Below are 12,305 nucleotides of genomic sequence, written 5' to 3'. Positions count from 1 at the left end.
GGTGAGAAAAGGAAGACAGGATAAAGACATGCTGTGGAAGAGAGACAGAGGTTACTACAGTCCCCATGATGCAGTCCTACAGGAGGCTAAGTCTACCTGCTATTTGGTTTGTGGGATACACCTGCATGTAGTGGATGTCAGTAATACTAACAGACAGGTATCTGCTTGAACCCAGAAAAGAAAAAGTTAAGCTCTGTCTCTGTTGTCTCAAGCCCTTCTATCCAAAAACAGGAAAAAGGTCATGAACATTTGGGGTTAGCTGGCTTGATGAGTGATGTGCTGAATATTAGTTTCACAGCTGCTTAACTGATTTAAAGCGTTTGTATCATCCTCTTGTTACACCTGAAAATCCATTTGTGCTGCCGCCTGTAATACTGCAGCTTATAAATGTTGTTTTTCTGTATACGGCTGCGCTCACCATTTGAAAAAAAAAAAATCATTTTACAAGTTTTAATGAGAATTTTGAAGCATCTGTGATAAGATGGCTATTAGAAGTTGGTTTGAATTGGATTTTTTCTGTAAATCCATACAAATCGCCAATGAAATCTAATTTAGTTTTCAACATTTGCGAGGAAATGTAAATTTGTTGTTGAACTGATTAAATTGCAGCACCCGCGGGGGGAAAAATGACTTGGCTGTTAGGGCACCTCTAATGATGGTAGCACCTGATGAATGTGCAGGCTCTTTCTTCCTTCTTCAACAATTGCATGAATCACAGGGTCCATAAAGTGCAGGCTAATGAGGCTGCTGTTCCAGCTGTACGGAGTTAAACAGCTGGCAGATGCTCCGGTCGGCCGTCTGCCCGTCACAGAGCGGTTCATTTCCATTTACATTCATTTGCATTCTGAGCTGTACTCACACGGCTGGCAGCAGCTCGTTGCCTGTTTTCCCATCTTGTTCTACAGCATCAGGAGTTGTAGGAAGTTGGCAAGTTTATGACTTCGCCCTTCATCAGTATTTTGGGTTAAAGTCCTGAACTATGCTGCTGTCTGAAAATGAGATTTCTGAGATGTTTTCTTTCTGCTCTGATGTTTTCTCCTGTGAAAATTTTGTGCCAGCACCACAGAAACAAAGCCAATAGGAGGTTATTTAGGAGCATACTAATATCCTGATGGTGACACTGCCACAGTCATAAAGACTTAGAGTCTACATTTGGAAGGGAACTGGCCTGGCATAAATCTACCACAGTGCACGAGCTCCAGAAAGGGAAGACTCACAACTTGTTTTTGTTTACTTAGCTTTAACATGTTGGTTAGATGTAGGCAGTAGGGTTTAGTCACTGTGTTGGTCTATGACGTTTGATCTTATAGTATCTGTGTGTCCTTGACCATGTGTGCTGTGCTGTTACGTCTGTGTTTTAGTCTTTTGCAGTTTCATGTGTCTGTATTTGTCTGTTTCCTTCACTGCTGTAGTTCTTTGTTACCTTTTATTAGATGTTACCTGTCGCTTTACTTCCACCTCCTTGCCTGCCTGTGTTTCATGTCAGCGTTTGTCCTCGTGTCCTCCATATGTTCCTCTTTGCATTTCCACTGTTGAGATCAAGACAAGCCTAGAGATGAAAACGAGATGAAATATAGTAAAATTTAAATATTAGTTTTGGGTATCGGACCCTAGGCTGTATATTTTTCTGTAAATTGCACACTTTTGACACATACATATGCTTTAAAATGTCATTAAATTGTAGTTTGTGCTTATTTTACAAACCTTGAAGTAAAAATTATGTAAAAACTTGAGAAATGATGAAGGAGGGAGGATCCAGATACAGGCCTCTCCGATGTTCAGGCTGAGTTCAGTTAGAGATCCGGCACAGATTCATCCTGGCTGTTTGGCCGCAGTCTGACGTCTCCGTCGATTCTTCTGAGTGCTTTTTGCCAACAATTACAGATGACTTCTGTTCCTCTCTGCCCTCTGTTATCTCCATTGATCTGCTCCCAGCTGCCAATATGTCTCCCGGCTGAGGACACTGGAGGTTCAGTAAAACTGACCTGCGTGCCGTCAGCACGCCCTCGGCTCCCGGCGAATTACAGTCAGTGATGCACTCTCCTCAGCCAGGAGTCCAGTGAATTTAAGAATAAGCACAGAGCTGGGTGAAAGATGCATCTTAACAATTAACTGCATATCACTTAGCTAAAGTCATTTAGCTTTGGAGAGTGGAAAGTCGAGCAGCGAGAGGGCCTAAAAGATCCATATTAGTTGTTTCAGAAGTGTCTCACTCTGTCTTTGTGCTTTATGTGAGTGACACGGTGGGATGCAGGTCTGAGCTGATGTTTGGAAGTGTGGAAATTCTGGTTTCAAAAAGCAGAGGATCAGGTTTGGTGAGCGTGTTCTGGCTCATTTTAGGAGAAATAATATACTTCCAGCTTCTCAAACATGGCTTTTAGCACACGGTGTTTGTCTTTCAGTACCACTGCATAATGTTTAGCTTTCAGAGTCCAGGTCATTTGAAATCAAGGCCTCGAACTAACCGCAGAGTAAACCGATTAATAGAGAAAAAAAGGAAATCAGCAAACACACACTGATACCACCGAAGATCTGTCTTTAACACCTCGATACAGAAATTTTGATCCAGTAAGAGAGCAGATAAGGAACCTGGGATTTTCTCGATGATTAAACTTCAGGATGTTCTGGCTCCATGCGGACCATCTCTGCACTTTATACCAGGAGGTAAAGTGTAGGGTATATGGACTATAAAGAAAAGCTATGAAGGAATGAGGGGAAAATGCAAATCATTCTGTGCAGTCTGTCAGTCAGCTGAATGCACTTCAGTACATGTGGAATTAGATTTAGAAAACAGGATTTATGCCAAGAATGAGAAGCAATTCATTATGAAACTCATCTTCAGGAGGAGCAACTGCACAGCTTTAAAATTAGCTTTAAAGTTTTGAAAAATAATAAAATGGCTTGTAAGATTTGAGCAGCACACAGCAGACAAGGTCGCGGCCTTATTTTGAGAAGGACGGATATATAATGCAGCAGGTACACGAGCAGAGAGCTGCAGTTCATTACCTATATATCTGATTTACTGTACAACCTGTGCTGATTTGCATATGTGTAATATAAAGAGTTAAATCCACAGTGAGACAGACACCAGTTAAAAAAAACGGGAATGTGTTCTTACAAATTAATCATTTAATCAGCTGGAAAGAAATAATTTCTTTGAGTAATAATGATTGGTACACAGTTCACTGAGGACTTAATTATAATAACAACTTTATGAGAGATTTTACGTCTCTCTGGAGAAACTTTCTAAAATAAGGTTTTTGATGCTAAAAGAAGTACAAATAAACACTACAGCAGCATTTCAAAGTTATTGTGTGATAATGTTTCATTTCAGATCCTAATACAAAGTACAGGTAGGTTAGGAAGCAAAAAGGAAACGTTAACGAAACGTGGTGCAGTTTTTTTTTAAGATTTCCCATAAAATAAACTAAGCTAAAAAAAAAAAAAATAAGTGTAATTTTAAATGGATATATATGAATATTCATCTGACTCAGAGCCATTTACAGATCACTGACTCCTACTCAGAGACTGCATATGAAACAATTACATAACTTCTGAATCCAAAAGTGGAAACCTGTCCAAACACCTTAAAACTTTCAAAAAGTAGTCCTGCTGTAAAGACGTTTTGAAAAATGACCTTTGGCTCCTTTGATCCACTTTTCCTGATGAGTTTATGGTTTCATCTGCCCATTTCAAGCCTTATTAAATATAACATGATGTTCATTTTTCCAATATGATCCCCTTTAAAGTCAAAAAGCACAACAGAACCAAGTATGCTTTATACTACCTTGTGATTAACCAACGGCTGTCATATGAGCACGCCGCGGCCCGTGATTTCTCAGGCTTATCTCTGCTTTAATAAAGCTAAGAAAACTTTTCAAAAATGAGACTTTGGATGCATCATCCAACGGCACTTCTTAAACCGGAGGACCGATTGCTGATCATATCTCTCTGAATATTTACTTAAAGAAACAAAGTAAACAGGTGGAGCTGAGCATCAATCAGCTTCTAGCTGTTGACTGGTTTGTATAGTAAACTGTTGACTGGTTTGTATAGTAAACTGTTGACTGGTGCAGCTGCAGGTTTCTCCCGTCGGTGTGTCTGAGCAGAATCACACAAAGCATCCTGGCCTCCTGCCAGCTCTCTAATCTCTTCCTCCTCTTACTTGTCCTCGTCTCACTACCTGTGATTTATGGCTGAGCACAATGAAAGGTGAAGGCCGCATGAGGCAGCGACCAGGAATTTGTGAGAGTGTGTGTGAGCAGCTTTTCAACACTTGCACTGTAATCTTGTGGAGGACTTGCCTATTTATCTTTTAACTAATACTACAGATTGAAAAAAACCTCTAAAATCAAATAAATATCCAGTTTCAGTGATTCGTGTTAGTGGCAACATTTTCCCAGTATTGAACTTGTTTGTCTAAACTGTGTTTATATAGTAAATTGCAGCCTCAAAGTTTATTGGAGGGACATAATGCTATTTATGTGATGATCACCATAAAGAAGTCTTCTTCTTGCTTAACCTCCTGCTTGGATTCATTTATTCGGAAATTTCATATGAAAAACGTTTTCTCTCTGCAGATATGGAGACATGGTTCCAAACACCATCGCAGGGAAGATCTTTGGATCGATCTGCTCTCTGAGCGGCGTCCTGGTGATCGCCCTTCCTGTACCTGTCATCGTGTCCAACTTCAGCCGGATCTACCACCAGAACCAGAGAGCGGACAAGAGGAGAGCACAGCAGGTCTGATTCTGACGTTTCAGTATCGAGCTCAAAATAGTCTAACCAAGAAGTAAGACTGCAGCTTCTAGGTTCTGATGCAGGTTTAAGACAACACAAATAAAAACCATGTAACTAAACATCCACCTTTGACCTCTTCAAGGTCCACCCATCCATGTTGTGTTCTGGGATGAGTCTAATCAGATACTGTGGCCTTTAAAACAAAATCCCTTTATGATTAAAGTTGGCTGAAAACTTTTGTTTTCAGAGATACCTCATTTCAGCCATGCATTGATTCATTTACTCACTGAGCAGTTATCTTTTGACTGAGGTCTAGCGAACATCTAACAGGCCAAGGCAACCCTTTAAGGCCATCTCCTTGAACATCTCCTTTCAGTGCTTCCGTTCTGGGCACATGCCATCTAGGATCGACACCGGCGTGAAAAATCAGGTCATTTTTTTGCTTTTTGGGTGGAGTCATAAAATGTTTAATACACTGCACAAACAGAAATAGCAAATCAAGATAAGCAGCGTCGCTGCTTCATCCCACTTTTGATAAATGAAATCAAAATATGTTGAAACTGTGTGCTGCTTTGTCTGTGTGGGTTCTCAGCCATCCAGGTCAAGATAATCTAAGTTTCTTGGAGATTTTTCTCTCATCCAAGAAGCTTCTTCAGTTCTAAGTTCACTGAACTGTGCTGCTTTCTTCTCCTGGTGTTGTGCACCTCTGGCACGATGACCAATACTGCACCCAGCCAATAGGAGGCAGCTGTGATATTTTGGCTTGACTTCTGTGTAGCTGTCATGCCCATCAGTTTTCATTTTTATTCTTTGGGTGCACCCTAAACGTACATGTGGTGCATCTTTATGCTTCTATTGTATCAGCTGAAAAAATAACGTTTTATTAAAAAGCACCTTTAAAGCCCGAAAACTGGAGCTTTGCAGCAAAAATTGCAATTCACCTGAAAAATTATGAGTTTAGAGACAGATGATGTGCTCCTCTACAGTGTGTGTGTGTGTGTGTGTGTGTGTGTGTGTGTGTGTGTGTGTGTGTGAGGCGCTGACGCTGCTGTTTTCCTGTATTTCTGTCAAACAGAAAGTGCGCTTGGCTCGGATCCGCATGGCAAAGAAAGGAACAACCAACGCCTTCCTCCAGTACAAAGAAGACCGAGGGCTCAGGGTGAGACACACAAACATGGACGCAGACACTCACACTAACAGTGGATGATTTCTCACTGTCAAGGAAGAAGGCTGGATTACACTCAGGTTAACTCAGAAAGTTGTGGAAAGGTAAGGAGAGATAAAGGGACTAAAGACAGAGTGAAAAACACAAAGTCACATAAACCACAACAAACAAGATAAAATCAAATAAAAGTACACCCAAAGAGAAAGCTGGCTGATGTGTGGGGCCAAACTTTATAACTGTTAAACCCACAAATAAATCTGAGCCTGCAAATAAATTTTACATGAGATTTCTTAACGAGGCATCAAATGTGCTGACTTTCAGCAGCTGCGAAAATTTGCCTTGACCTGAAGCATCTCAGTGTGTTCAGTAAAAACCACCATGCACGAGGCCTCATCAGCTACATGTAGTTTCTCACTTTCCTGTAGTTTGCCCACAAGTGTCCCACACACAGATGTGTGCAGTATACTGTGAACAGAGAGATCTTCAGGCCACATGTACATGCAATAAATTTGGGGATGACGATGTTTACTTCTGCATACATCATCCAGCGTTATAAATACCTTCATCATCCATCATTTGCTCTGTAATAAGATTTTCAGGATGTTTGAGCTTTAAATTCAGGAAATCTTTGTCCTCCTTGGTTTTGCTAATCATGACAGCACTCTTACAGGCATGCATCCACTCCATAAGCATAATGTATGTGAAGGAGCTACTGCAGACCAACACCTTTAGGACCACAGATATCTGAATCCATAATATGGTTCACTAGGATTCTGCTGATCATGACTTATCTATACTTTAGCTGCAGTGAGCTTGACTTCTCACAATGCATTTCAGGACCCTGTCACGGTGCTGGGTTGGTTGACCCAGTGCTTTGAGTTCAATATATCTGGATGGTTTATGATTTATGTTTAAATTAATTTAAGCTCATTTTGTTTTCCCCAGGTTGCCCTGTTATACTTCATTGTTCATTAGATTCCCCTTGTGTCTTCGTCTCCCTCGCTCTTCATGTGTTTCACTAATGTCTTTGTCTTTGTTTGTGTTTCCCCCAGCCATCATGTTCTGTTTCCATGTCTCATCTCCAGTCCCCTTTTCCCTCTGTATGTTTATAGTGAATGTGTTCCTCTTCGGTTCGTCATTTTAAGTCTTAATGTTTCCTGTTTTATTTTGAAGAGGTCTGGTGTTCCATGTTCAGTGTGTTTAGTTTCACTTCCCTGTGGCGTCATTGGCTGTGTCCCAATTCAGGGTCTGCACGCTTGAAGTACGCGCACTACGCGTACTACGTACGGTGCGTACTATAAGTACGAGAAGTGCGGAAGTGAGAGGCTTGTGAAATGGGACGGTCTAGCCTCCGTCGCGCTGTTCAGGTTGCCTAGCAACCATGATACTAACCGCGAGACACGTTACATACAGCTTTGTTTGACAGAAATGAAGGAGAAAAATTTTTTGTTGGTCATTCATTTTTGTCATGACATCACTTTGATTAGTTGAGTATCTGAGGCTGAGACCACGGGACTGTAAAACATGATTGTTGGGCTTCATTTCTGTGCTGAACAGTCATTTAAGATTAGTTAGTAAATAACAATTAGCTAATGTTGTTCATGAGACTAAAGTCATCTCACTGTGGTAATGTAAATATAATATGGACAATATTATATGTATATATATATATATGTATATATATACATATATATATATATATAGCAGCTGGATAGCGTAGTGGTTAAACTACACGCCTTTGGAACAGAGGATCGCAAGTTCGATTCCTGCCTGGGGCGTCTGTATCCAGTAAGGGTCCTAAGGCTAGACCCCCTATGCTAAGCAAGCCTACCGCAGACATGAGCGAGACAGATAAATATGAAGGCATGCCGGCTCGGACGTCGCCCGGATCAACAAGGTCCGCGTCAGGTGTTGAGGAACCAGGGCACCCTGACGAAAAGTGGGCTACTGGAACAAGAAGGCATCGGTGGGCAAGGGACGAAAACAGGGCGTTGTTGGAATGCTACTACGCAAGTAACCCCGGCGGAAGGGGCTACATGAATAGGATGAGGGACCTATGGATTCTTCGATACCCAACATCCACAATGACGGCGAAACAACTAGTAGCTCAGTGTTCCAACATTCGAAAGAAGGGACTGCTCTCACAGCTAGAGATTGACGAGGTACAACACAAATGCTACGGCAAGGAGGAGTCAGGACGCCAGGTCAGGGGGGAGATATCATCACCCCCACCCGAGATTGGGTACATAGCCCCAAGTGCGATAGGAGAAGGATCGTTGAGTGCGAGAGGAACTGACCTGAAAAATAGGATCATGGCCAAGCTTGAAACCTGGATCCCCCGTAGCCGGTTACCAAGATTACGTGAAGTACCCTCAGAAGGTCTGCTAGATGATGTTAATGCAGCACTACGGGCAATACCTACAACCACGATTACCGACACTAACAAGCTGATCTACAATACGGCAGCAGTGATCAGTGAGATGCTTGGCTACAAGTTGAACAGCCACAAGGGGCAGTACCCTCCATGGAGAAGGAGGCTAGAGGGCAAGATCAAAGTAGCACGGAGGGAGGTTAGCCAACTAACGGAGTTGCAGAAAGGTGCGACAAATAAGGTGCCTAAGAAATACAGCAAGCTGTCCATACCTGAGGCCTTGGAAACTGCCAAGCAAAGACTCACAGCCTTGGCCAGCCGCTTGAGGAGGTACACCAGAGAGATAGAAGGCAGGAGAATAAACCAGCTGTTCTCCACAGAACCAGCAAAGGTGTACTCTCAGTGGCAAGGGAACAATAAGAGAACAGCACCACCAAGGCTGGAGACGGAGCAATACTGGAAGAGCATATGGGAGAAGGATGCAACCCATAACGGCAATGCTCAGTGGCTAGTGGATCTGAGGGCAGACCACAGCGACCTCCCTGAACAGGGTCCAGTAACCATCACAGTGGCAGATATCCAAGAAAGGGTCTCCAGTATGAAGAGTTGGACAGCACCAGGGCCCGACATGGTTCACGCCTACTGGCTGAAGAAGCTGACTGCACTCCACGAGCGTCTGGCAGCACAAATGAACCAGCTGCTAGTTAACGAGAGACACCCGGAATGGCTAACTGAAGGCCGGACGGTCCTGATCCCCAAGGACCCCAAGAAGGGACCGGTCCCCTCCAACTACCGACCAATAACCTGCCTCAGTACTACATGGAAGCTCCTGTCAGGCATCATATCGGCTAAGATGAACAGGCACATGGGTCAATACATGAGCGGGACACAGAAAGGAATTGGCAAGAATACCAGAGGCGCAAAACACCAGCTACTGGTAGACAGAACAATCAGCCGAGACTGCAAGACCAGACTGACCAACCTGTGCACTGCCTGGATTGATTACAAGAAGGCCTATGACTCAATGCCCCACAGCTGGATACTGGAATGCCTAGAATTGTACAAGATCAATGGGACCCTAAGAGCCTTCATCAGGAACTCAATGGGGATGTGGCGTACAACACTAGAGGCCAACTCCAAGCCCATAGCACAAGTTACCATCAAGTGCGGGATCTACCAAGGAGATGCTCTGTCCCCACTGCTGTTCTGCATAGGCCTGAACCCCCTCAGTGAGATCATTAACAAGACTGGCTACGGATACCGACTACGGAACGGAGCAGTTGTCAGCCACCTCCTGTACATGGATGACATCAAGCTGTATGCCAAGAGTGAACGAGACATCGATTCACTGATCCACACTACCAGGCTATACAGCAATGACATTGGAATGTCGTTCGGACTGGAGAAGTGTAGTCGGATGGTAACAAAGAGAGGGAAGGTAGTCAGAACTGAGGGGATTGAACTACCAGAAGGCAACATTGCAGACATAGAGGACAGTTACAAGTACCTGGGGATCCCGCAGGCAAATGGGAACCATGAAGAGGCCGCTAGAAAGGCTGCAACCACCAAGTACCTGCAGAGGGTCAGGCAAGTCCTGAGGAGTCAGCTGAATGGTAAGAACAAGATCCGGGCCATCAACACATACGCCCTGCCCGTGATCAGGTACCCTGCTGGGGTAATAAGCTGGCCAAAGGAGGAGATAGAAGCCACTGACATAAAGACAAGAAAGCTCCTGACCATGCATGGAGGGTTTCACCCCAAGTCCAGCACCCTGAGGCTGTACGCTAAGCGGAAGGAAGGGGGCCGGGGACTGGTGAGTGTCAGCACCACAGTCCAGGATGAGACAAGGAACATCCAAGAATACATTGGGAAGATGGCCCCAACTGACCGAGTGCTCAGTGAATACCTCAGGCAGCAGAAACCCAAGAAAGAGGAGGGAGACGAGGAACCATCATGGAAGGACAGGCCCCTGCACGGTATGTACCACCGGCAGATAGAGGAGGTGGCTGATATCCAGAAATCCTACCAGTGGCTGGACAAAGCTGGACTGAAAGACAGCACAGAGGCACTAATCATGGCAGCACAAGAACAAGCTCTGAGTACAAGATCCATAGAGGCTGGGGTCTATCACACCAGGCAAGACCCCAGGTGCAGGCTGTGTAAAGATGCCCCAGAGACTATCCAGCACATAACAGCAGGGTGCAAGATGCTAGCAGGCAAGGCATACATGGAACGCCATAACCAAGTGGCCGGCATAGTGTACAGGAACATCTGTGCCGAGTATAACCTAGAAGTCCCGAGGTCAAAATGGGAGATGCCCCCAAGGGTGGTGGAGAATGACCGAGCTAAGATCCTGTGGGACTTCCAGATACAGACGGACAAAATGGTGGTGGCTAACCAACCGGACATAGTGGTGGTAGACAAACAGAAGAAGACGGCCGTAGTGATCGATGTAGCGGTTCCGAATGACAGCAATATCAGGAAGAAGGAACACGAGAAGCTGGAGAAATACCAAGGGCTCAGAGAAGAGCTCGAGAGGATGTGGAGGGTGAAGGTAACGGTGGTCCCCGTGGTAATCGGAGCACTAGGTGCGGTGACTCCCAAGCTAGGCGAGTGGCTCCAGCAGATCCCGGGAAAAACATCGGAGATCTCTGTCCAGAAGAGCGCAGTCCTGGGAACAGCTAAGATACTGCGCAGGACCCTCAAGCTCCCAGGCCTCTGGTAGAGGACCCGAGCTTGAAGGATAAACCGCCCGCAGGGGCGTGCTGGGTGTTTTATATATGTATGTATATATATATATATATATGTATGTATGTATATATATATATATATATATATATATATATATGTATGTAAAACCAAGTTAACACTTAAAGTACAAACATCACTAATGTTACATAACTTTGGCGACAGGTGGCCAACAGTAATGTTTTAATGTTCTTCGTTATTAAACATTCGCACATAAATAAGTGACGTCATATTCAGTACTTACTTTTGACAGTTCACTCTTCGGCTGCTCCCTTCTGCCCTATTTTGCGGCAAAATTCTCCACACCCACCGCTGCGCTATGAATTGTGGGATATATGGGACCACGAAGCGTGCACCGGACCACGCTTGATATTTGGGGATATCGACGGCGCATTTGGAGTACGCATTTGAACTACACTTCGAATTGGGACAGCCGTCGTCGCGTGGAAGTGACGTAATCGCACTTAAAATGCATACTTCAAGCGTGCAGACCCTGAATTGGGACACAGCCATTCTGTTCGTTCTAATCAGCTGTTTCCCCGTGTGTTTCCACTTCCCCTGATCACCTCCTTTATGTATTTAGTCTTCATTCCTCATCCGTTTGTCCTGCTGTGTTTCCAGGTGAATGTATTCATGCCGAGTCTTCATGTTTCAGGTGTCCATGTCCACTTTTAGGTCTTTTATGTTAAGCTTTAGTTCACCTAGTTTAGGTTTCGCCCTCGCCCTGCCCTTTTGTTTGTATTATTTTTGACAGCCTTAATAAACGGCTCATGTTTTTTTGTCTCTTCGCGTGTCTGCACTTGAGTCCATCTCCTCACTCCACACATTCAGCTTCTGTGACACGCCCATCTTTGACTCAGCTATACAAATAAGTCCCTGTGATTTACACGACTAAAATGATATTTTCCCCTCTATTTGTGTTTATAATTTCCCTCAAATAACACATTTCACCGTCATGTTTAGCTTTAAAGCTCAGTGGACTTAATAAATATGTTCAAACTGTCTAGCAAAATTCATTCTATATTTTTGACATTACACCAGCTAAAACTATAACCCTGGCTGTTTTTATTTTAATGACCGACACTAACAGAACGCAAAAAGAAAGTCAAGCTTGAAGGATTTCCGACTCAAAAACAGGACCGTGACAATTATTACAGTGAAATGTATTAATTGTGTAAATATAGCTATTTTGTAAAAATGTGGATTTTGTCCATTAACAATGTTTTTCTTAGAAAATAGTAAATCCATCTATCAAACGGCAGGTACCAGTGACTATCCAGA

The 12,305-nt window shown here is 43.7% G+C and overlaps 1 protein-coding gene across 2 annotated transcripts in view; it reads left to right on the top strand.

Annotated features, from left to right (window-relative positions):
• Positions 1–12,305, top strand: part of kcnd1 (potassium voltage-gated channel, Shal-related subfamily, member 1) — an 83,254-nt gene that overhangs the window by 60,504 nt on the left and 10,445 nt on the right. For both annotated transcript variants that reach the window (XM_086277463.1, XM_086277462.1), the window contains exons 5-6: positions 4,581–4,743; positions 5,816–5,899. In XM_086277463.1, coding sequence (XP_086133589.1) covers positions 4,581–4,743; positions 5,816–5,899 — 247 coding nt within the window. The remainder of the gene's footprint in view (positions 1–4,580; positions 4,744–5,815; positions 5,900–12,305) is intronic.

This window comes from Aulonocara sp. 'chitande type north' Nkhata Bay, linkage group LG20, assembly GCF_057382095.1.
Source record: "Aulonocara sp. 'chitande type north' Nkhata Bay isolate Kocher_YH1m ecotype deep benthic linkage group LG20, A_spYH_male_GT1.1, whole genome shotgun sequence".
Classification (NCBI taxonomy): domain Eukaryota; kingdom Metazoa; phylum Chordata; class Actinopteri; order Cichliformes; family Cichlidae; genus Aulonocara; species Aulonocara sp. 'chitande type north' Nkhata Bay.
This window is presented reverse-complemented; position numbering and strand designations above follow the sequence as displayed.